This window comes from Heterodontus francisci, chromosome 20 (genome assembly GCF_036365525.1).
Source record: "Heterodontus francisci isolate sHetFra1 chromosome 20, sHetFra1.hap1, whole genome shotgun sequence".
In the NCBI taxonomy this organism is placed as follows: Eukaryota; Metazoa; Chordata; class Chondrichthyes; order Heterodontiformes; family Heterodontidae; genus Heterodontus; species Heterodontus francisci.
In genome coordinates, this window is record NC_090390.1 from 32,743,314 (window position 1) to 32,769,338 (window position 26,025).

Here is a 26,025-nt window from a genome sequence, read left to right on the forward strand (position 1 = left end):
ACCCTGTTACAGCCAAACCAGGAAAAAGCTGAGAGGGGAGCCCTAGACCCCGACCTCACCTGGTCGTAACAAAGTTCAAAATACCAGTCTTAGACCCATTCTTCTCTCCCTCAAACTGAATGTAAAATGTAATCATAGTATGATTATTATTATGGTGAGTTGTTACGACCTGAATGAGATCATTAATGTGACAATACAAGATGTGAACCCCCAGCCTAATTTAAAGAATTATATGACAAGATTTAACGTTTTAACACTTACTGTAACAACTAAACTAAAACAAATCCCCATTAACTAAGAAGTACTTTGTAAGTAGCTGATAACCCAGATTACAAAGAAAGGAATTTTCTTTCCTTGTTAAAATACTTGAAAACCTCACACCACACTTACACATTACACAGTCCTCTTTGTTGCCGAAATCCTTTGTGGTTAAAAGTCCTAAACTGCTCCAAGTTATAATTGGTTGGCTCTCCCAGACCTTTTCAAAAATCAGTGTCCTCTTAGCTCACTTCTCCCAGCACTTTTGACCTGGGCGTACATGAATAAGGCGATTCCTGGTGATCCTGTTAGTCTTCTACTTTTCCCCAAGCTTCAATTTTCAAGACAGGTTCACGTTTTCGCAGCCTTTTGCAGTATCAGGCTTCTGAGAGCAGGTGTCCTGTCTCACTGTTGAGGCTGTAACCGCTGGGTTCCCTTCTTACATCCTGCCTTGAGGCCGCAACTGCTGGTTTCTTCTCTTACAGCCTTTCTGCCTTCAGAAAATCTGTTAAATTTATCTGGACTCAAAAGTCAATAGCTTATTATCCTCTTCCAATATGCAAAGTTAGAAGTCTGGTTTCACAGAGCCACCTGGGCCTTTCATTGTTCCCAGATGTTAACAGCTACTTGATACATTTGCATCTTCCGAATCACTGACTCTTTGTTTTACGACCCGAAAGTCTGGGAGGGTGAAACCCTTTGTTCTTCAAGTGTTACCCCTGCAGTCTCTTTTTCTTCAAAAAAAGTACTTGATTTATCTTGTCCTTTAACAGAGTGGATGTGAGGTCACCTGACCTTCCAGACTCCATCTTAAACCTTTCAAAATTGCAATTTTTAAACCATAATCATGTTACAAAGTCCAGTGTTCATAACAGGAGTTCATATCTTGTGTTTTAACGTTAACGGTCTCACTTGTTAATTGCTTAATTATATGCAGGTGGAGGGTGTTAATTGGGGTCTTACTTGAGCACTTACTGAGATTGGTGGAAGTTTGAGTGAGGAGCTACTTGTTTGTAATCCTTTTTGCTGTATACAATAAATGTGAAACTGAGTAAAGATAGGCTCCAGCATCATCCTTCCACAACAAGCTTTCTGGAATTGAACATCATTGAGGTCATAACAATTCATAAACACCAACGTACTGTTTTGTTCACACTGCCCTTGGACCCACATCCATAAATCATGGACAGCAAATATCAGATTTTAATTAAAAATGCTTCCTTGAATTTAGTCCAAACATTGATTTTCCCTTAAGCAGACTCGATGCTTCAACACACTGGCACCTGGTACATCCGTTAAGAAATATGGACCTTAACCTCAATATAAGAACAATGGACTATTGTAACTTTTGAAGTACAACTGTTTGTTTTCTGTCTGATTTGTTGTGACGCTAAACTGTCTTTAAATTGTAATATTGATGATTACAATTCTCTGCTGTCCTGTTTGCAGACACATGATGAGTTTACAGTTACACATGTGATAATACCTAAACAATCTGGGGGACCAGATTACTGTGACACTGAGAATGAAGAGGAGCTGTTTACTATTCAAGATCAACATGACCTCATTACTCTGGGCTGGATCCATGTAAGTTAACAAAATGAATGTTCTGGTGTTGAGAGGAAAATGTCATATTTTTCATTCAATTGATACACCATGGGATACTACTGTATGGATGTTTAACTTGTTTCTCTAAAATACATGACTGGACCTGTGGCAGGTGGTAAGGGAACCAACAGGAGGGAAAAACCTACTAGCTCTTGTCCTCACCAATCTACCTGTTGCAGATGCATCTATCCCTGACAGTATTGGTAGGAGTGACCACTGCACAATCCTTGTGAAAACGAAGTCCGGTCTTCACATTGAGGATACCCTCCATCCTGTTGTATGGCACTACCACTGTGCTAAATAGGATAGATTCAGAACCGATCAGGCAGCTCATAACTGGACATCAAGGAGGCACAGTGGACCATCAGCAGCAGCAGAATTGTATTCAACCACAATCTGTAACCTCATGACCCAGCATATTCCTCACACTACCATTACCAACAAGTCAAGGGAGCATACCAGGCATACCTAAAATGAGTTATCAACCTGGTGAAGCTACAACACAGGACTACTTGCATGGCAAACAGTGGAAGCAGCATGCGATAGACAGAGCTAAGCAATCCCACAACCAACAGATCAGATCAAAACTCTGCAGCCCTGCCACATCCAGTGTGAATGATGGTGGACAATTAAAGAACTAACCGGAGGAGAAGGCACCACAAATATCCTCATCTTCAATGATGGATGAGCCCAGTACATTGGTACAAAAGAAAATGCTGAAGCATTTGCAACTGTCTTCAGCCAGATGTGCCAAGTGGATGATCCATCTCGGCCTCCTCCTGAGGTCCCCAGAGTCATAGATTCCAGTATTTAGCCAATTCAATTCACTCCACATGATATCAAGAAATGGCTGAAGGCACTGGATACTGCAAAGGCTATGGTCCCTCACAACATCCCGGCTGTAGTACTGAAGACTTGTGCTGCAGAACTAGCTGCGCCCCTAGCCAAGCTGTTCCAGTACAGCTACCACACTGGCATCTATCTGACAATGTGGAAAATTGCCCAGGTATGTCCTGTCCACAACAAGCAGGACAAATCCAATCCAGCCAATTACTGCCCCATCAGTCTACTCTCGATCATCAGCAAACTGATGGACGGAGTCATCGACAGTGCTATCAAGCACCACTTAAACAGCAATAACCTACTCACTGGTACCCAGTTTGGGTTCCATCAGGGCCACTTGGCTCCTGACCTCATTGCGGCCTTGGTCCAAGCATGGACAAAAGAGCTGAACTCAAGAGGGTAAGGTGAGAGTGATTGCCCTTGATATCAAGGCAACATTTGACCGATTATAGCATCAAGGAGACCTGGCCAAATTGAAGTCAATGGGAATCAGGGGGAAAACTCTTCACTGGTTATAGTCATACCTAGCACAAAGGAAGATGATTATGGTTGTTGCAGGCCAATCATCTCAGTCCCAGGACAGTGCTGCAGGAGTTCCTCAGGGTAGTGTCCTAGGCCCAACCATCTTCAGCTGCTTCATCAATGACCTTCCCTCCAACATAAGATCAGAAGTGGAGATGTTTGCTGATGATTGTACGATGTCCAGCACCATTTGCAACTCCTCAGATACTGAAGCAGTCCATGTCCATATGCAGCAAGACCTGGACAACATTCAGTCTTAGGCTGATAAGTGGCAAGTAACATTCACGCCAAACAAGTGCCAGGCAATAATAAATTCCAACAAGAGAGAATTGGACCATCACCCCCTTGACATTCAATGGCATTACCATTGCTGAATCCCCCACTATCAACATCCTGGGGGTTACCATTGACCAGAAATTGAACTGGACCAACCATATAAATGCTGTGGCTACAAGAGCAGGTCAGAGGCTGGAAGTGCTGCTGCGCGTAACTCACCTCCTGACTCCCCAATGCCTGTCCACTATCTAAAAGGCACAAGTCAGGAGTGTGATGGAATACTTGCTACTTGCCTAGATAAGTGCAGCTCCAACAACACTCAGGAAGCTTGACACCATGCACGACAAAGCAGCCTGCTTGATCTGGATGATCTTGGCACCCCATCCACTACCTTAAGCATTCACTCCCTCCACCACTGACAGCCCATCAACTAACTTAAACGTTGACTCCCTCCACCACTGATGCACAGTGGCAGCTGTGTGTACCATATGCAAGATGCAGCAACACATCACGCCTCCTTTGACAGCACCTTCCAAACCCACGTCCTCTTCCACTTAGAAGGACAAGGGCAGCAGCCGTGTGGGAACATAACCACCTGCAAGTTTCCCTCCAAGCCACACACCATCCTGACTTGGAACTATATCACCGTTCCTTCACTGTCGCTGGATCAAAATCCTGGAACTCCCGCCCTAACAGCACTGTGGATGTACCTGCACTAGATGGGCAACAGCGGTTCAAGAAGGCAGCTCAAGGGCAATTAGGCATTGGCAACAAATGCTGGATTTGCCAATGATGCTCACATCCCACGAACGAATAAAAAGGAGGGAGAGGGGAAGGGAAGAGAATAACAGCTATGGATGAGAGGGATAAGGAAAAAAAATAAGAGTGGGTGTGCTGGGGGTGGGGGGGAGGGGTAGGTGGTAGGAGGAAAATAACCATTTCTTGCCTTAGCTGTGTTACTTGCTTACAAGTAATGAAGTAGCACCGATGACTGTTTAGAGAACAGTGCCTTGTTCTTCAGAGTGGAGTGTGTGGTGTGGTGAAAATTGGTATAGGACCAAAACTATTATTCCAAAGATACTCTAACATGAGGGTAATGTATTATCCTCCCGGCAGTCTGAGCTGAATTCTGATCTTGGTAGTCAACAAAAGGGCAGATGTTGCTCAGATATACTGTGCCACTTAATCCCCAGAACCAGCTTTGATCACAGAATGGGAGTCTGGGGAATCATAACTATAATTCACCACAAGATGAGTTCCAATATCAGATGGCCAAGAGGTGAGTTTAGTGACTGAGGGGAAGAAAGAGAATCCAGGATTACATGGGTGTTGTTGTACACTTGCCAGTAACCAGTTACACAGCGGAAGTGCAACAGTTAGTTGTGTGTTTAGCCTATCCAACAAGAGGAATCTAACGAGGTGTAATGAGGCAAAAACATTCTTCTCTGATCAAGTGAGATTGGCCAGCCTCAATGTACTTGCTAATGTATCATAAACTTATGACAGGAACATTGTAGTATGTAACCAGGCTCTCACACAGGCTCAACTGAAGGAGATTTACACCGTAGCAAGAACTAAATAAAGGAGAAAAATCAAGGAAATGGCCAGCTTCATAAAGATCTTTTTAAAACTTCTGTGATAGCCTTTAGAATGTATTGAAATAGGCAATATAAGTGCCAGTAAAAATTGTATAATAGTACATTCATTTATTTACATTTCAGAAGTTATTAGCTTTAATACAAAAAAGTTAATAAGTTAATAGAACTGGAAAATTATCTTACAAATGTTTGCCTTTCGAGAGCTTCATAATAAATATGGTAAAATCAGCTCACTACTACGAGACTCCCATTTGAATCCCAGTCTTGATGATTATTGACATGTAGTGAAGATTCACTAGGATGATGCAGGGTGAGAAACCATTGTCATGGGGGAGACTTGAGATACTTGGACTATTTCCACTGGAGCAGAAGATTTAATAGAAGTTTTTGAAATTATGAATGGTTCGATAGAATGGTTGGGGAGTTGGTGACAGAGAGAAGCTAGGAGAAATTTATTCTTGATTCAGCATGCAATACTTTGCCACAGCAGCGACTAAGGCTGAAATTTTACTCTCGTCAGACGGGAGCTGTCCACCGACCGAAAAGTCAGTGGCGATCCCGTCTCAGCCTGGCCTGGGGATCCAGTCTGGATTTTATGGTCCCCGGGCCCTTAATTGTTCTGAGGTGGGATTTCCACCTCATTAAGGCAGGCCAGCAGCTCTTAGTCCCAGCAGCGCCACTGAGAGCAGTGGCCACTGGTGGGACTGCAACCCATCTGAAGAGGAAGGACGGCCCAGGGAGAAGGTAAGTTTTTGGGACATGGTTGGAGGTGATCGATCGTGTCCCGGCACAGCAAGGTGGTCGATTGGGGGGGACGGGGGGGCGTGTTGGGGGTGGTTGGGGCATTGGGACGGCCCTCCGTCGGGCACTGGGTGACTGATCATGAGGGCCCCCCCGCCAACCCAGGCCGTCGGAAAGCTGCCTATTTTTAACAAGTGACTTTTCTCTGACCTGGGGCACCCGCTTGCTGCTTTAAGGGCCTTGATTTGCCTGGGGCCGGTTTTCGCGGCCACCGCTTCTCGTAAATTGGCGGCAGACGCAGGAGGGGCCGGACAGGGCCCCCCGAGCCACCTACTCCATTTTACGACCCCCAAACCAGCACCAGCCCCCCGACATGGGAACCAGAGCAGTAGGACAGCTAGTGAAGTAAATGAGGAGGACACAGTAAATAAGGCCAGTAGGACTAAGAGGAAGAGCAGGCAGGGAGATGTTGCTGAGCACAGCGGGACTGGTGGTCTGAATTGCTTTTGTTTCAATGCGAGAAGTATAACAGGTAAGGCAGATGAACTTAGAGCTTGGATTAGTACTTGGAAATATGATGTTGCTATTACAGAGACTTGGTTGAGGGAAGGGCAGGATTGGCAGCTAAATGTTCCAGGCTTTAGAAGCTTCAGGCAGGATAGAGGGGGATGTAAAAGGGGTGGGGGAGTTGTATTACTGGTTAAGGAGAAGATCACAGCTACACTGCGGGAGGACACCTCAGAGAGGTCATGTAGCGAGGCAATATGGGTGGAGCTCGGGAATAGGAAGGGTGCAGTCACGATGTTGGGGGTTTACTACAGGCCTCCCAACAGCCAGCGGGAGGTAGAGGAGCAGATATGTAGACAGATTTTGGAAAGATGTAAAGGTAACAGGGTTGTAGTGGTGGGTGATTTTAACTTCCCCAATATTGACTGGGACTCACTTAGTGCCAGGGGCTTGGATGGGGCAGAATTTGTGAGGAGCATCCAGGAGGGCTTCTTGAAACAGTATGTAGATAGTCCAACTAGGGATGGGGCCATTCTGGACCTGGTATTGGGGAATGAGCCCGGCCAGGTGGTCGAAGTTTCAGTGGGGGAGCATTTTGGGAGCAGTGACCATAATTCCATAAGTTTTAAGGTACTTGTGGATAAGGATAAGAGTAGTCCTCGGGTGAAGGTGCTAAATTGGGGGAAGGCTAATTATAACAATATTAGGCAGGAACTGAAGAATTTAGATTGGGGGCGGCTGTTTGAGGGTAAATCAAGATCTGACATGTGGGAGTCTTTCAAACATCAGCTGATTAGAATCCAGGACCAGCATGTTCCTGTGAGGAAGAAAGACAAGTTTGTCAAGTTTTGGGAAGCTTGGATAACACGGGATATTGTGAGCCTAGTCAAAAAGAAAAAGGAAGCATTTGTAAGGGCTGGAAGGCTAGGAACAGATGAAGCACTTGAGGAATATAAAGACAGTAGGAAGGAACTTAAGCAAGGAGTTAGGAGGGCTAAAAGGGGTCATGAAAAGTCATTGGCAAACAGGATTAAGGAAAATCCAAAGGCTTTTTATACATATATAAAGAGCAAGAGGGTAACCAGGGAAAGGGTTGGCTCACTCAAGGACAGAGATGGGAATCTATGTGGGGAGCCAGAGGAAATGGGCGAGGTGCTAAATGAGTACTTTGCATCAGTATTCACCAAGGAGAAGGACTTGGTGGATGATGAGCCTAGGGAAGGGAGTGCAGATAGTCTCAGTCATCTCATTATCAAAAAGGAGGAGGTGTTGGGTATCTTGCAAAGCATTAAGGTAGATAAGTCCCCAGGGCCTGATGGGATCTACCCTAGAATACTGAGGGAGGCAAGGGAAGAAATTGCTGGGGCCTTGACAGAAATCTTTGCATCCTCATTGGCTACAGGTGAGGTGCCAGAGGACTGGAGAATAGCCAATGTTGTTCCTTTGTTTAAGAAGGGTGGTAAGGATAATCCAGGAAATTATAGGCCGGTGAGCCTTACGTCAGTGGTAGGGAAACTATTAGAGAGGATTCTTCGGGACAGGATTTTCTCCCATTTGGAAACAAACGAACTTACTAGCGAGAGACAGCATGGTTTTGTGAAGGGGAGGTCGTGTCTTACTAATTTGATTGAGTTTTTTGAGGAAGTGACGAAGATGATTGATGAGGGAAGGGCGGTGGATGTTGTCTATATGGACTTTAGTAAAGCCTTTGACAAGGTCCCGCATGGCAGACTGGTGCAAAAGGTGAAGTCACATGGGATCAGAGGTGAGCTGGCAAGATGGATACAGAACTGGCTCAGTCACAGAAGAAAGAGGGTAACAGTGGATGGGTGTTTTTCTGAATGGAGGGATGTGACTAGTGGTGTTCCGCGGGGATCAGTGCTGGGACCTTTGCTGGTTGTAGTATATATAAATGATTTGGAGGAAAATGTAGCTGGTCTGATTAGTAAGTTTACGGACGACACAAAGGTTGGTGGAGTTGCGGATAATGATGAGGATGGTCAGAGGATACAGCAGGATATAGATCGGTTGGAGACTTGGGCGGAGAAATGGCAGATGGAGTTTAATCCGGACAAATGTGAGGTAATGCATTTTGGAAGGTCTAATGCAGGTGGGAAATATACAGTAAATGGCAGAACCTTTAGGAGTATTGACAGGCAGAGAGATCTGGGCGTACAGGTCCACAGGTCACTGAAAGTGGCAACGCAGGTGGATCAGGTAGTCAAGAAGTCATACGGCATGCTTGCCTTCATCGGCGGGGCATAGAGTATAAAAATTGGCAAGTCATGTTGCAGCTGTACAGAACCTTAGTTCGGCCACACTTAGAATATTGCGTGCAATTCTGGTCGCCTCACTACCAGAAGGACGTGGAGGCTTTGGAGAGGGTACAGAGGAGGTTTACCAGGATGTTGCCTGGTCTGGAGGGCATTAGCTATGAGGAGAGGTTGGAAAAACTCGGATTGTTTTCACTGGAACGACGGAGGTGGAGGGGCGACATGATAAGAGGTTTACAAAGTTATGAGCGGCAGGGACAGAGTGGATAGTCAGAAGCTTTTTCCCAGGGTGGAAGAGTCAGTTACTAGGGGACATAGGTTTAAGGTGCGAGGGGCAAAGTTTAGAGGGGATGTGCGAGGCAAGTTCTTTACACAGGGTGGTGAGTGCCTGGAACTTGCTGCCAGGGGAGGTGGTGGAAGCAGATACGATAGCGACGTTTAAGAGACATCTTGACAAATATATGAATAGGAAGGGAATAGAGGGATACGGGCCCCGGAAGTGCAGAAGGTGTTAGTTTCGGCAGGCATCAAGATCGGCGCAGGCTTGGAGGGCCGAATGGCCTGTTCCTGTGCTGTACTGTTCTTTGTTCTTTGACATCGGGGGTCGTGGTGGGGGGGCGCCTGGAAAATACTTCTGGAAAGGCCCCACCCCATTTTACAGGTGGCGGTGAGGCCTCGGGGTGGCTTGCCCCACCACTCAGCAGCAGAGCCTTCATTTAAATATTTAAATAAATTTAAATCAATGCATAAGCACTTACCTTATCCCAATGGCCATCAGACGCTGATATTCCGGCCAGTGGCCGGATCTTCCGTGCCTTTGGATCTCCGTTCAGAGATCCGAGGCATGACACTGGTGGGGAGTGGGGAGGAGTGAATTTTTCAGGCGGTGGGGGTTGGGGGGGTGGGTGGGGTGGGTGGCAAAAACTAACATGATTGGTTGAGGGGATGGTGGGAAGGAGTTGAAAATTAAAGGATAGAAAGTTCGGAGGGGAAAGGCCATGATTGAAAACTTACTTTTTTTGGGGGGGAATAGGACAAATAATAAATGGATTATTCATTGCGGGGGATGATGGGAGAGGGGATTGGAACTGTGAGTAAAATTTTATTTTAATCTTTTGACAAAGCTGTCCCTTTAAACATTTAAATAGCCCTGAAGGGCTTGAAGCCCTTTAAAAATGGCCCCGGTACCTGCGGGGGATGGTGCGCCCAGCCCCTCTCCATCATCAGGGGCAGGAGGTCCACCCCCTCCATGCTAATGAGCCGCTGCTCAGAACGGTGGTGTGCTATGAAAATTCAGCCCATTGTCTTGCCTTTCAGATCCAGATAAATAATGTGATTGGTTGGAAGGAGAGAAGAATTGAATATGAGGCTAAAGTGCACATTTATTGTCTATTCTCACAAAAGACTTGTGTATGACTTTTGCATTAAATGAGAATTTTTAAAGAAGATATTTGTTTACAGACCCATCCAACGCAGACTGCATTTCTATCAAGTGTGGATCTTCATACTCACTGTTCATATCAGCTGATGTTGCCAGAATCCATTGCAATCGTTTGTGCTCCTAAACACAATGAGTGAGTTGTTTTTGTTTTGTTTCACATGAGCAATGCAAATTTAAATTGTGATCTGCATAAAATATGTAAAGCTGGCAGGTAACTGAAATTTTTACCTATCTATTTACACTTGCACTAATCTGAATCTAATAATTTTGATTTTATATTTTTGGAACAAACTGGTGCTTTTTGGAAGGGGATTGTCAGGCTCAAACTAATAGAGATAAAGGTTCATTTTAGAAATCTGTCCTGCCAGTGGGGAGTCTTGCCTGCAGGTAGCACGTATTGGAAATTTTGATTCTGTGCCTCAGTTGGTAGTGCACTTGCTTCTGAAGCAGGAAGTTGTGGGTTCAGGTTCCACTCCAGTGATATGAGCATAAAATCTAAGCTGACACTCCAGTGCTAATGTTGTCTTTTGTATGACATTAACCCCACGCCCTGTCTTGCCTTTCAGCTGAATGTAAAAGATCCCATGGCACTATTTTGAAAAAGGACAGAGGAGTTCTGCACAATGTCCTGACCAATATTTATCCCTCAACCAACATCACTGAATTAGATTATCTGGTCATACATTGTTGCTTAAGGGACCTTGCTCTGCACAAATTGGCTGCCTCATTTCCTACATTACCACACTGACGACACTTCAAAAATGCTCCATTGGCTGTAAAGAGCTTTGGGACATCCTGAGGTCATGACAGGTGCTACATAAATGCAATTTCTCCCAATCGTGATTTACTGACTAATATCATTGAAAAATTGTGGATAGCTTATTGACCTTCACTGTGCATCATTCCCTGACTGAAGAATGGGCAGGTAACTGTTCCCAAGCAGGCCTGCACCAATTAGCCTCCGAGTGTCCCAAGCCGGCTTGTCTTCTAATCCTTCATCGTTGGGTAGAAGCAGTGAACACAATTGCAGGTGTAACATTGAACATGGAGCACAGCATACCTGATACTGCAATATTATATATGTTAATTTCCCATTTGAAATTTGTTTTACATAAAATTGAAGTATTTTCCATTCGTATTAATAACTTGAATTATGCCAGACCTGCATATGTTTTATTTGGCTTTGACTTGTATCATTGGCTTTTATTGATTAACTTCTGATATTTTCTAGAACTGGAGCCTTCCGGCTGACTCCTGCAGGGATATTGGAAGTGTCCTCCTGTCGAAAGAAAGGGTTTCACCCACATTCTAAGGAGCCAGCACTATACCAAGTATGTATACTGTGTTATTATCAGATTCAATTAACATTTCTTGCTTTGAACAGCTTGTGTTACATTTTTGAATTTTGTTTTAAGAATAAAAGTCTGTAATCTGAAGTTTACTTTAGGAGAAAAATTCCTTAAAATAAACCTAAATTTTGTAGTTACCTATTCAATTTGGAACAGTGTGAAATTATCCAAATTGTGTATTGTAGCTTGAAGTGTACTTTAACAAGAGATATGAGGTTGCGGTCAATGGGGTCTTGTACCGATTAGGCTTCACACTGGCTGCAGTGAAGTAGCAGCCTGCGTCAAGCCATATTTTGAAAAATTCCCAATGAACTTCAATTTTGAATATCCCCTTTATCTATCAATGTTCTCCCTTCTTCTGAACCAGTTGACTCCTGATGAAGGTGCAGTTCCACAGGTACTCCTCACTCTCCGCTAACTCAACCAAGTGGCCATAATTTATGAGGATGTATAATGGCAGAACCTGGTTAGCTTATTTCTCATGCCATCAGATAAGCTGCAACAATAAGGCAAAAGAAACAAAATTTAAGCAAAACAAACCGATAGGCTGGGAAGGTCATAAAAATGGAACAAAATATTGTCAGTGTTTAAAAATTACCATGGATTTACAAAATAATCTCGCATTGCTTACAAAATAAGCTTTATAATGCTCGTATAGAGTTAAAAAATGTATACAATCTGTGAAAATGAATGTAAGGTATTCATAATGTACCATTTGACTGTTGAATATTTAAATTCTTGTGATACATTCATTCAGCATGCACTTGGCATAAACAACCGAAATAAAAATTGAAAATGCTGAAAATACTCAGCAGGCCAAGCAGCATCTGTGAAGAAAGAAAGAGTTAATGTTTCAGGTCGATGACCTTTCATCAGAATTGAAAAATGTTAGAGATGTAACAGGTTTAAGGCAGGTACAGAGGCAGGGAAACAGGTGGGGGAAAGAACTAAAGAGAAATTCTATGATAGGGTGGAGGGTAGGAGAGATTAAATGGCAAAAGGAATGATGATGCAAGGTAAATGGAAATGGTAGTGGGAGAAAAAACAAAAAATGGGCCAAGAGGAGCTGCAAATGGGTAAAGCAGATTCATCACCAACAGCTGCCATTCAAAAAAAATAGGGCAGAGGTTATGATTTGAAATTGTTGAACTGAACACAGATGATCTGCAAAGAGGTCATCCAATTTGCGATGGTCTCCCCAATGTAGAGGCGACTGCATTGTGAGCAGCGAATACAATATACTAAATTGAAGGAAGTACAAGTAAGTTGCTGTTTCACATGGAAGGAGTATTTGGGGCCTTGAACAATGACAAGGGAGGAAGGGCAGGTGTTGCAACTCCTGTTCTTGTATGGGAAGATACTGTGGTAAGGGGAGAAGTTGTTGTGGTGGTTGAGGAGTGGATCAGGGTGCCACAGAGAGAATGGTCCCTTCGGAATGGTAAAGAGGAGGGAAGACGTGTGGCGGTGGCAGCATGCTGGAGATGGTGGAGGATGATCCATTGAATGTGGAGGCTGGTTGGGTGGAGAACCCTGTGGTGACTCTGGGAGGGAGGACAAGGAGTGAAAGCAGAAATGCAGAAAAAAGAACGGGCACAGTCGAGCGGCCTGTCAACTAAGGTGGTGGGGTTGGGGGCTTGGGGAGTGGGAGGGCGAATCCTCAGTTGAGGAAAAAGGAAGACATTGTACTTATTTCAATTTATTATACCGCATTTGCCACTCACAATGCGGTCTCCTGTCCACTGGGAAAACCAAACACAGATTGGATGTCGAGTTTGCAGAACACCTCTGTTAAGTCTACACGAGTGACCTCGACCTTCTGGTCGCCTGTCATTTTAATTCTCCACCCCCTCCTCCCCTCCCCTCCCCTCCCCCTCTGTCCTCAGCCCCCTACATGTTCCAATGAAGCTCAATGTATGCTCGAGAAACAGCACCTAATCTTTCAATTATGCACTTTACAGACTTCTAGACTCATCATTGAGTTCAACAATTTTGAATCTTAACCTCCACACTCAATTTTCTTGAAAAGCAGATGTTGGTGATGATTCTGCTTTACTTATCTACACCTCTTGTGGACCCATTTTTTGTTTCTTTGCTTATCCCATTACCATCCTCATTTGCCTTGCACCATCATCCCTTTTGTCATTTAATCTCTCCTGATTGCCATCCTATCACAGATCTTCCCTTTTGTTCTTTCCTCCCCTCTGCCCTTTCCCTGTCTCTGTACTTGTTTAAAACATAACTTTTTTTCCAGTTTTGGCAAAAGGTCATTGGCCTGAAATGTTCAGCTAGATTTAACCAGCCCTTTGGGGATGGGCTGGGAGGCGGGAAGGCTGCCAGAATGGCGCAGGAAGGCAGTGGGTAGCGTGTCTGTTGTCTTACCACCACCGTGCCATTTTGCCAGCGGTGGGAAAGTTAGCAGGTGGCCCACTGCCCGGTGCCCTATTGAGCCACTTAAGTGACCAATTAAAGGCCTCTTTCTGCCTCCGCTGGGGGCCTCTCCACCGTGTGGGGAGGCCGTCTAGTGAAAACTGCTGGCCTCCTGGCAGGCTCCGGAGGAGAGGCCCTCTCTTTTTGGGCACTCTTTGACCCACAGAGGCCCCCCCTCCCCCAGCAGCAATGGCGATGCTTGTCCTCAGTAGACCCCCCCTCCCCACCCCACCCTTGCTGGGGTCTGCCTGACTGTCCTTGGTGCCCCCAGACCCCACTTACCTGTGAGGGCGCACAGCGATCAATGCGCCCAAATCTGCAGGTGCAGCCCCAGCAGTGGCCACCGCTAGTGGGGGCACTGCTGAGGCTTCTGAGCTGCCAGCCCTCTGATTGGCTGGCAGTTGTTGGGGGTGTGCCACCATCCTGTTAGGGACAGCAGCCCCGGCAACAGCCAATCAAATGGACGCTGCTGACAAAATGTGGCCCAGGGTCTCGCTACCTACCAAAGGGGGGAAGCCCCCCACCCTGTTTCTGCACTAGCGGTAGGATCCCTGCCACCTACATAAAATTCCAGCTGTTAACTCTGCATCTCTCTCCTCAGATGCTGCCTGACCTGAATATTTCCAGCAATTTCTGTTTTTATTTCAGATTTTTAGCATCTACAGTATTTTGCATTTGTATTGACAAAACAGCTGCTTTATTATTTAATCTGAATACATTTGCATTTAATTTTAAGCACAAATAAATGATGTCTAAAAAAAAAGACAATTCCCCATAGAATGCTCCTGATGAGTCCAAGCATAAGCGGTTTTATAATATGGGGTGTTACCAATGAAATGTGATTGGGAAAATATTATAGGGAATGCTTGCTATATGCAAGACTTCTAATGTATTTCAGTATATTCTTTCTATTCACTTGTTCTTTCTTTCCTAATTCTGTCATGTCTTTGTTTCACTTGCTATCTTCCGTGTCTCCAACTAAGATAGACCAAGAACTTGCATTTATATTGTGCTTTTAAGGATAAATGTCTCAGACAAAAACTGACACTGAATCAAAAGTGGATATATTGGGAGAAGTAACTAAAAGCTTGGTCAAAGTGGTAGATTTTTCTGAGGGTCCTAGAAGGGGAGGAGAGAGGTGGGGAGAGATTTAGCGAGGGAATTCCAAAGCTTACAGCCTGGATGTCTGGATAGTCTGGTTTCCAGCAGTGGGCTGAAGGGAATGGAGGATGAACAAGAGGCCAGAATTGGAGACTGTAACAGGAAAAGTACAGAGAAAAGGAATAAAGTATAACAGATAGAAACCATGAAGCACCCACGTAATGAATAATAAAATTCATTATGCAATTAAAGAAGACTGAAATGTTGAAGAAATACACAGTATTCAGTCGGAGCATTGCTCAGGAGGTTTGCTTGTTTAATATTGGCTTGTTTTAATACAGTACTGTGTGAACAGAATAGTACATGTCAAACTCATGACTGATTCTCTTTCAGACTTGCAAACACATTGTTGTAAAAGATATGAATATAATCATCATGGACATGAGGTGACAATGTGCGACTACTACAATCCCGGAATCTGTATAAATTATTTCTATTATAAGAATAAACAATGTGTTGCTTTCAAGTTTTTATGACCAGTTTCAGCCAACTGAATTATTTAATGCTCTTTTTGTAAATTCAGGTTAAATAAAGTGTGCTGGTGGTTAATATTTCTTTTTGAAATGCGCCAAGTATTTCACATGTATAATGTGAAATTACAAATGCTAGTTATCCAAAAGAAAGCGTTTATAAAATTGAAGCTGAACTTCACTCAGAAGCCAATAAATGCTGTTCATTTCTTTGGTATGTGCTTTTCTCTTTTAATTTTGGATATAGAAGTACACCATGGCAAAGGTAATACTCTTAGAAATTGTGCTTTAGATCATCCTTGGATATTAGAGTGTTCCTGGTAATATTATCCATCCACAGTCATTACTTTAACCATCTGTTTGATCCCATGTTGCCTTGGGCACGTAACTTTTTATCAAGTTTGCTTTTGCAGAAGCAAAGGTGAAGAAATTTTCTAAGGCAGTGTCACCCACAAGAAATTGCTGATGAGCCGCAGATGTGGCTATGGTGATACTGTTTTAGCCACATGCACTGTTCTTAATGTACATAATGTAAGTAAATGTACTCCGCATGTGTATGCTTACTTAATACACATTGATCATCATTCAGTGACTAAAAACACTTGCATACTTCGCTTTCCCTTGTACCATTTACCAATAAACACCCAAAAGAGTCCAAGTTCACACACCATGCAGATGAGAGTATCGCGATCACATACCCAACAATGGTGTCTATTATTCATTTTTAGTTAATAATCAGAAATGCAGTTCCCAATTAGTCGCATGTGGCTAATGTATTGGACAACACTGTTCTATAAGCTATCCCTTTAACAAGTTTTTCTTACACTCCCACCTGAATTTATAAGTTTTTGTTGTAATTAGCTACCTATTAACTGAGAGAATGGGATATCAACATCACCGGTAATGTTTTCTTGTCCGATGTACCCAAAGTAATGGTTACCTGTTAACTCAGATTCTGGTGTACTGAATTAGATGGGTCTTTGTGGAAGCAGCTACATTCGTATACTGTAAATATTGTATTACATTAGCAGTATCAATTGGTATATATTTGTTAACAAATTTACAGTATAAAAACAATGAAAGGAACCCCATGAATGTTTTTTTGCCACTTGGAAACTATTTATTGAGGCCTAAAATTAATTTTCTCGAACCGTTTAAGGAAAAGTAACTTGTTTAAAGGAACAGTTTTTGCTGACAGTTGTTATATGGGGTTGATACTCAACAACGCAGTGGATTATTACTGAATTCAACACAGAGTACTTTAAATACAATGCTTACTGTACAATAACATTTTATGCTGAGAGGTTAAATGTATCAAACATGAATATTTTACTAGAGGTTACTCACTGCTGCATTATTCCTGTATAATGAGAATAGTCCAAAAGCATCAAAAGGAACAGATTGTAGCTTTTCCACAATGTACAAACTCTGTTTGTGTTAATTTCTTTAGTTTTTGTAATACAGTACTGATAGTCACAGGCAGTCCCTATACTTTCAAAGGGGCTCATTTCAAAGTGATCAGAATATAAGAACGAAAAGTTTAGCTTTCCACATGGGCCGTCCCATTGAGTTTTTTAAAATTGGATTATCAATTTCAATTTACAGCACAAAACACACTTGGGGCTGAATTTTCCTGACCCACTGGGGTTGGACTGGAAGGCAGGAAGGCTGGCATTGTGGCGGGGAAATGGCCACTTCCCGCCCCGTGGGCATTTTGCCTGCATTGGGAGGACCTGCCGCCATGAACCCCCAAACCCCCCACCCCAATTACTGGGGCTTGCTTGCCTGGCCCCGGCTTCCCCAAAAGCCCTCACCTATTTGAGGGTGCCTCACCATTGGAGCTGCAGCCTCAGAACCTGCCACTGGTGCTGAGCTGCCGGTCCTCTTATTGGGCCAGTAGCTCTTGGGGGCAGGTCACTATCCTCAACTGGACGGTGGAGCCAGCAGTGGCCTGCTAATTGGTTGCCGCCAGCAAATTTCCGCCCTAGGGTCCCGCCAACTGCTGGAGCAGGGTTGCCTCCCACTCTCGGTCCTGGCAGCAGGACTTCAATGTCCCCTATAAAATTCAGCCCTTGATCTCAGAAACCCAGTGAGCTGCTTGAATCAAGCATCCCCTGCAACAATTTATTAAAGCATCATTTTTTAGCATTAAATCCAAGATGGCTGTAACTCCCAGAAGAAAGTTACAAGTGTTAGTGAAAGGAAATGTGGACTTTTTAGGAAAATGTGGACAGATATTAAATCCAGCAATGGGAGGTCATTTAATCTGAAGCCAAAAGTTTCAAACCAATTTTAAAATGAAAGTTGATATCTTGAAATAAATAAACCAAGATAAAGTTTAAATTTCCTCTGACATGTTTATTTCTAGTTACGTTAAACTAGTTAGTCATTACACTGCTAAATAAATAAGTGTCAAATAGTTCAGGAAACACAAGACAATTGTGAAATACTGGCAGCACATTCTGACTTTATTTTAAAAACTCCCATTCATTCAGTTAAAGCTACAGCTAATGTCTAGTGACAGAGCAATGGAATGAAAACAGTAGAAAGTATGTTTCTCTAATTGCACATTCACAGTTTTTTGTTGCAAAAAGATAGAAAAAAAGAGTGGGAGAGAGGATAGTTTAAAAGCATTTGCGGTGTACAATAGATGGACCAGCCTCATCATATTCGGGCTTGCTAATCCACATCTGCTGGAAGGTGGAGAGAGAGGCCAGGATAGAGCCACCAATCCAGACTGAGTACTTGCGCTCAGGAGGAGCAATGATCTGTTAAAAAAGATACATAATAGAATAATATCAGTGATTTATACATAACCAGTTTTCAAACACAGCATAATCAATTCAAAGACAAAGCTTGCTTGTTGTTTGAATCTCTCAGACAGTGGCTGGAATTTTACAAAAAGTTGCTGCTGAGCCTGCCTCTAAGGGGCCTGAGGAGCCAGGCAGGGATTTTTTTGCTCCCCAGGCCCTTAATTAGTCTTGGGTGGGACTTCCATCTCCTAGAGGCAGGAAGTCCCGCCTAAAGGCCGGCAGCTCTTAGTCCCAGCAATGCCACTGGGGGCGGAGGCTTTGGAGGCAACAGGAAGGACGGTCCCGGAATTCAGGTACGTTTTTAGGGCCTCGTCGGGGACAATCGGCTGGGCCCTGGTGAGGCAAGGGGGGGGGGGGTTGGTTGGGGGGTGGGGTGGGGAGTGTTGTGCGTTGGGGATGGTTGCGGCTGCGGGGGTGGCCCTCTGTGGGGCACAGGGTGCTCGATCAGGAGGGCCGGCTTCCCCACCCCAGCCTGCAAGAAGGCCACCAGGTTTTACCAGGCAGGGTTCTTCGGGCCTTTGCCGGCCACCGACGGTAAAACACTTGCAGCAGCGGGAAGAGGCCCTTATGTGGCAGTTAATTGGCCACTTAAGGGCTTTGATTGGCCTGGGGGCGGACCGGCCGTTTCTCGCTGCCGCTGCCCCTCGTAAAATTGCAGTGGGGGTGGGAGGGGGTCAGGAACGGCCCCCGCCTCCCACTCCATTTTACCCCCCCCACCCTGGCACCAGCCTTCTTGTTGGGGGGCCGTAAAAGTTTGGCCAGTGGGTTTCTGTTAGAATGCTTTTTTAGCAATTTCTAATATATCCTTTACCTCCCCATCGCACAAATCTTTTCCAACTATAGAGGCGAGCTGGGGACCTGCCTCTACTGACACAGCTGTTTAGCTCGCTGCTTGGAGGTGTGTGACAGCGCTCCCAGGTGCCTCTTCGTGTTTTTCCCTTTCTTTCCGTGAGGAAGTGCCTCACCTTTTGAAGCTCTGCCATGTGGACAATGTACAGTATTGCAGGAGCAAACCTATATGCTGGCACTGCCTACTGTCAGTTCTGCTCTGTGCTAACAATCTTGCCTTTTAAGTCACAAGGCTATGGGTTCAAGCCCTACTTCAGGACTTGAGGCACTTATTTCAGGCTGTCTGTATGGTACTGAGGGACCACTGCATTGCCAAAGGTGCTGTCTTTTGGCTGAGATGTTAAACTGATGTCACGTCTTCCTGCTCAGGTGGATTTTAAAAAGCTCCTGGCACTATACAAAGAAAAACAAAAGTGTTCTTAGTGAGCTGGCCAATGTCCAACCCCACAACAATCCCAGCCAAACAGATTGACTGGTATTTATCTTGCAAGCCCATGCTGTGCCCTAATTCATTAGCTGTGAAATGCTTTGGGCCAGCCTGAGGATGTGAAATGTGCTATATAAATGTAGTTCTTTCTTTCACTCATGCCATGATTGGGTTAGCACTGTAATATTGTAAGGAATATTGATTTTGCAGTAGCCCTATGCACTAATTATAAATGCATATTAGATCCTTGCCGAGGCAGAATGAAAGATTCCAATGCTCCCTACTGCACATTTTAAAAGTAGATATCTTCATAGTCAACCGGCTTCTTTTGGATCAGAGCGAAAACCTCCAATTCCTATTAATAAAAGGCTGCATGTAGTCAATCTATACAACTGATTAAAGTGTGGCTATAACACTGGCACCTACCCAGCAATGTGAAAAATTGCCCAGGTATGTCCTGTGCACAAAAAGCAGGACAAATCCGACGCGGCCAATTACTGCCCTATGAGTCTACTCTCAATTATCAGCAAAGTGATGGAAGGAGCCATCGACAGTGCTCAAGTGGCACTTGCTCAGCAATAACCTGCTCACTGACGCTCCATTTGGATTCCGCCAGGGCCACTCAGCTCCTGATCTCATTATAGCCTTGGTCCAAACATGGACAAAAGAGCTGAACTCCAGAGGTGAGGTGAGAGTGACTGCCGTTGACATCAAGGCAGCATTTGACCGAGTATGGCATCAAGGAGCTCTAGCAAAACTAGAGTCAATGGGAATCGGGGGAAAACTCTGCTGGTTGGAGTCAGACCTAGCACAAAGGAAGATGGTTGTGGTTGTTGGAGGTCAATCATCTTGGCCCCAGGACATCACTGCAGGAGTTTCTCAGGGTACTGTCCTAGGCCCAAACATCTTCAGCTGCTTCATCAATGAACTTCCCTCCATCATAAGGTCAGAAGTGGGCATGTTCGCTGATGATTGCGCATTGTTCAGCACCATTCACGACTCCTCAGATACTGAAGCAGCCCATGTCCATATGTAACAAGACCTGGACAACATCCAGGCTTGGGCTGATAAGTTGCAAGTAACATTCGCACCACACAAGTGTCAGGCAATGACCATCTCAAACAAGAGAGAATCTAACCATCTCCCCTTGACATTCAATGGTATTACCATTGCTGAACCCCCATTATCAACATCCTGGGGGTTACCATTGACCAGAAACTGAACTGGATCAGCCATATAGATGGCTACAAGGGCAGGCCAGAGGCAGAGAATTCTGTGGCAAGTAATTCACTTCCTGATTCCTTGGTGCCTGTTCACCATCTGCAAGGCACGAATCAGGAGTGTGAGGGAATACTCTCCACTTGCATGGGTGGGTGCAGCTCCAACACTCAAGAAGCTCGACACTACCAGAACAAAGCAGCCCGCTTGATCAGCACCCCATCCACCACCTTCAACATTTATTCCCTCCACCATCGAGGCACAGTGGCAGCAATGTGTACCATCTACAAGATATACTGCAGCAACTCACCAAGGCTCCTTCCAAACCTGTGACCTCTACCACCTCAAAGGACAAGAGCAGCAGATGCACTGGAGTACCACCTGCAAGTTGCCCTCCAAGCCACACACCATCCTAACTTGGAACTATATCACCGTTCCTTTTCTGTCACTGGGGTTTCCCTTCCTAACAGCACAGTGGGTGTACCAACACCCAAGGACTTCTTTTTCCACTCATTTGTGGGTTGTCAGTGTCACTGACTAGGCCAACATTTATTGCCCTTGCACTAAGTGGCTTGCTAAGCCATTTCAGAGAGCGTTTAAGAGTCAACCACATTGCTGTGAGTCAGGAGTCACATGTAGGCCAGACCAGATAAGGACAGCAGATTTCCTTCCTTCAAGGGAATTAATGAACCAGATGGGTTTTTACAACAATGGTTTCATGGTCACCATTAGACTAGATTTAATTTTAAATTCCAGATTTATTAATTGAATTCAAATTTGCTTATCTGCCCTGTGGGATCTGAATCCATGTCTCCAGAGCATTAACCTAGGTACTGGATTATGAGTCCAGTGACATTACCACTATGCCACCATCTTCCCTCCAGAGATGTGAGAAGGCAGCTCACCACCACCTTCTCAAGGGCAATTATGGATGGGCAATAAATGCTGGCCTAGCCAGCGATGCCTACATCCCATGAACCAATTAAAAAACTACTGGAATAATATTCTGAAATTATACCATTATCAAGGCTTATTACAGACTGAAGAATTAGAGTACTTATAATAGTTGTTGGCTTGAGGTAATATTAAAAAGTGAATCTGTTACAACAGAGAACAGCAGTAGTTATAACATATTTTAAAGCTGTGATATCTAAACTGATAATTTTAATGCATCCAACAGCCAACTCTAAAATATATTTCTGTGTCCCTTTTTATAATGTATTTTTTGCCTTTCTTGTTACTCTTCACTCCACACCACAGGTTGGCACCATTCCCTGGCCAACTGGCCAGACAGATAAATTGCTCCCATACTACTTTTCATCTGGTCCCAGGAAACCTACACAATGATTCTGTCACCCCACCTCGGGGAAAAGCAGCCCTCAGGGTCAAGGTCAGAACTTATGTGAATAGCTGGAGGGGGAACTCGTTTCTTAGCTATCTATGCTGCTGCTCATTTCAGATATCTTCAAATCCAAATGTATTAAATAGTTTTTTTTTTCAAAAGTGCAGTTATTTAACATAAACTTCAAAGTATTTTTAAAAATATATCAGAAATCTGCGATAAGTAAAAAGGAATATGTAGGTTTTAACACTTAACCCATGTGGTGGAGTCTTTCCTGCTGAATATAAATTAAATATAGGAAAGTGTATCTTATCAGTAAAAATATTTAACACAGATATTTAGCTATGAACTGGGCCTATAAACTTCTTATCATTACGTCATGTAGAGCAAGAAATTAAACTATACTGTGTACGTCTAGAAAAATAGCTGCAAAGCGGAAGTAATAAGTTCATACAAGTGAAATAGTCAAAAATGGAATAGTGAATATCAATTAAAGACTCAGTCATTATGGCAGGGAAGGAGGCCATTTGGCCCATCAAGTCTGTGCCGGTTCTCTGTAGAGCATTCCACTCAGTCCCATTCCCCTGCTCGATCTCTGTAGCTCTGCAAGTTTATTTCCCACAAGTGTCCATCCAACTATAGCCTCTTTTGACCACCTCTCTCCACTCGCCTCCTGAATTGCTTGAGATTGGTGTTAAATAATTTACAGTTCACTTCAATTTCAGTTTTAAATACACACATTATTAGAGGATTTACCAATGGAATGGGCACTAGAGTCACTTTACTTCTGTATATAGTGTATTCCTATGTTCACTCTGCATTAAATCCAGCAGTCTGTGTGTTTTATTAGCAGTGCTCTGTTATAAGATACGTACAGTAGCCAGTGAAATGATGCAATAAGCCAGAAGCAATGTAAGGTGGGCATCAGCTCATATTTCTGCTGACAGTCTTGTGACTACATGGACCTAACATCAACATGAAAGTGATTTCTGCCCTGACCTGATTTAAACATTTGACTCATAACACAAAGCCTTTCTCATCCGCCCACTTTCAGTTAATGGTCAGTGACCAAACATCAGAGTTTCTACTGATGAGGTTCCACTGGCAGTTTGGGTTAACATTTTGCTGGGAGAACTACTATTCTGCTTATCAAGCAAGGTTAATAATGATCAGACACAAAATAACATTGTGCTAATTCTTTTCCTTAAATGTTGATTCAACTAACCTTGATTTTCATGGTGCTGGGAGCCAATGCAGTGATTTCCTTTTGCATACGGTCAGCGATACCAGGGTACATGGTGGTACCTCCAGACAGTACATTGTTGGCATATAAATCCTTCCTGATGTCGATATCACACTTCATGATGCTGTTGTATGTGGTCTCGTGGATGCCCGCAGACTCCATTCCTGCCAAGTAAATGTTATAGTTAATCCATGCAGGGTATAAGATTATAGTAAGTTTTGAATTCCAAATATTCTTTGTAAAAGGTATCTCAGTGTGCAGATTGTCTGCAGAAAAATGTAAACTTGCTGTTTGTTGAGAGTTGATGTAATCCAAGCACATCAACGGATTAAGCTGGTACTAGTTAGGCAAAGCTGCCTTGTTTGTATTTCTACACCAATAGTTACTTCCATGTACCTGGTAGATATTGCATATGTATTGCAATATGCATGCACTTGGAACATAGGAACAAGATTAGGCCATTCAGTCCCTCAAGCCTGTTCCACCATTCAGTTAGATTCTGGCTAATCTGTACCTCAACTCCATTTACTGCAGGAATGTTTATTTCAATATACTGTGAACTGATTCAGGAGACAATGGTGAGGGCTCTGGCCATGAGTAGCTTGCCTATTTAGTAATGAGAGTTGACAGTATCTGAGTCAGTAAGTGTCAATATAGAATTAGTAATTAAAGTGAATTGTAGTCTGAAATGGAATTTACACCTCATTTTCCTACTCGCTAACGGAATGATAGTAATGATATGATCCCACTCACCCATGGTCCAAGTTGCAGCACAGCTAAGCAATGCATTTTTTGATCCTTTAGAGCACTTGAATTAGCAAATAATTTTTAATCATATCAACTCACCAATGAAAGATGGCTGGAAGAGAGTCTCTGGGCAACGGAAACGCTCGTTGCCTATGGTGATGACCTGGCCATCAGGCAGTTCATAACTCTTCTCTAAGGAGGAAGAGGAGGCAGCTGTGGCCATCTCATTCTCAAAGTCAAGAGCCACATAGCACAGTTTCTCCTTAATATCACGAACAATCTCACGTTCAGCTGTGAATCAAAGGGAAATAGTACATCAGATTTGTCTTTTGCTCCACTTGATTTGATCTCATGGCTATACTAAATATACAACTGACATAGACATTTATTTGTTTTAGCAAGAAGGATTGCTCCACTTTCTAATTAAATCTGAAGGAAAGGCATTACTGAGAAATCACATTGCAAAAAAGAACATCTTGGAGAAACACAAATGTAACCACACAATCTTTAAACCACTACCTACTGAAATTGGGGGAAATGCATCTAAAACTTTCTAATTGTGCATCTGCACCAGCTACATTCACACTTTCTGCATGTAAATAATATCCATCATAATGGATCACAGTGGTGAATTGTTTTCTGGACTCGAGGAAGGTATACAGTGGGGTTCCCCACGAGTCAGTATTAGGACCACTGCTTTTCTTGATTGATATTAATGAGCTCAGTTTGGGTGTGCAGGGCACAATTTCAAAATTTGCAGGCGACACAAAACTTCGAAGAATTGTGAATTGCAAGGAGGAAGTGATAGATTTCAAAAGGACATAGACTGGTGGAATGGGCAAACATGTGGCAGATGAAATTTAATGAAGAGAAGTGTGAAGTGATACATTCTAGCAGGAAGACCAAGGAAAGACAATATAAAATAAAGGATACAATTCTAACGGGGTGCAGGAGGAGAAGGACCTGGGGGTATATGTGCACAAATCGTTGAGGTGACAGGGCAGGTTGAGAAAGCAGTTAATAAGGCATGCAGGATCCTGGGCTTTATAAATAGAGGCATAGAGTACAAAAGCAAGGAAATTATGCTGAGCCTTTATAAAACATTGGTCTGGCTTCAACTGGAATATTGTGTCTAATTTTAGACACCACACTTTAGGAAGGATGTGAAGGCATTAGAGAGGGTGCAGGAACAGGTTACACGACTAGTTCAAGGGATCAGGAACTTCAGTTATGTGGATTGACTGGAGAAGCTGGATTGTTCTCCTTGCAGAAGAGAATGTTGAGAGGAGATTTGATATACGTTTTCAAAATCATGAAGGGTCTGGACAGAATAGATAGGGAGAAACTGTTCCCATTGGTGGAAGGGTCGAGAATCAGAGGACACTAATTTAAGATGATTGGCAAAAGAACCAAAGGTGACATGAAGAAAAGTCTTTTTATGCAGCGAGTGGTTATGTTCTGGAACGCACTGCCTGAGTGTGGTGTGGAGGCAGATTGGATTGTGGCATTTGAAAGGGAATTAGATAATTATCTGAAGATAAGAAATTTGCAGGGCTCCAGGAAAGAGGCAGGGAGTGGGACACTAACTAACTTGCTCTTGCAAAGAGCTGGCATGAACAAAATGGGCTGAATGGCCTCCTTATGTACTGTAGCCTTTCTATGATTCATTTTATGATTCTATGATCTTTCCTCAGTATATAGAGTGCTAGTTTCCTTGCCCTCGCCATGAAAGGGGTGAACATTAGTTACTTCTGTTAGGTGTCCATCTCTTGGTGGAACAGTCAAGAACATTCTGCCTGAAGATTTGGCTTTGGAGACATCAGATGGGCATTGGGGGTAGTTTGTTCTGCAGCTGCTGTGAGTTTGGGGATTTCGCAGAATTTAAAAAGGTCTCAATTCTTTTAATTGTAAA

The 26,025-nt window shown here is 43.7% G+C and overlaps 2 protein-coding genes across 14 annotated transcripts in view; one reads left to right on the forward strand and one right to left on the reverse strand.

Annotated features, from left to right (window-relative positions):
• Nucleotides 1-17,748, forward strand: part of stambpl1 (STAM binding protein-like 1) — a 92,925-nt gene extending 75,177 nt beyond the window's left edge. For all 9 annotated transcript variants that reach the window (XM_068052534.1, XM_068052532.1, XM_068052537.1 and 6 more), the window contains 4 exons: nucleotides 1,708-1,845; nucleotides 10,088-10,200; nucleotides 11,299-11,398; nucleotides 15,338-17,748. In XM_068052534.1, coding sequence (XP_067908635.1) covers nucleotides 1,708-1,845; nucleotides 10,088-10,200; nucleotides 11,299-11,398; nucleotides 15,338-15,394 — 408 coding nt within the window. In that variant the 3' untranslated portion in view covers nucleotides 15,395-17,748. The remainder of the gene's footprint in view (nucleotides 1-1,707; nucleotides 1,846-10,087; nucleotides 10,201-11,298; nucleotides 11,399-15,337) is intronic.
• A 58-nt stretch (nucleotides 17,749-17,806) lies between these two features.
• Nucleotides 17,807-26,025, reverse strand: part of acta2 (actin alpha 2, smooth muscle) — a 49,061-nt gene continuing 40,842 nt past the window's right edge. For all 5 annotated transcript variants that reach the window (XM_068052546.1, XM_068052543.1, XM_068052545.1 and 2 more), the window contains 3 exons: nucleotides 24,213-24,404; nucleotides 23,349-23,530; nucleotides 17,807-18,242 (listed from right to left, as the gene is read on the reverse strand). In XM_068052546.1, the coding sequence (XP_067908647.1) occupies nucleotides 18,099-18,242; nucleotides 23,349-23,530; nucleotides 24,213-24,404 (518 nt within the window). In that variant the 3' untranslated portion in view covers nucleotides 17,807-18,098. The remainder of the gene's footprint in view (nucleotides 18,243-23,348; nucleotides 23,531-24,212; nucleotides 24,405-26,025) is intronic.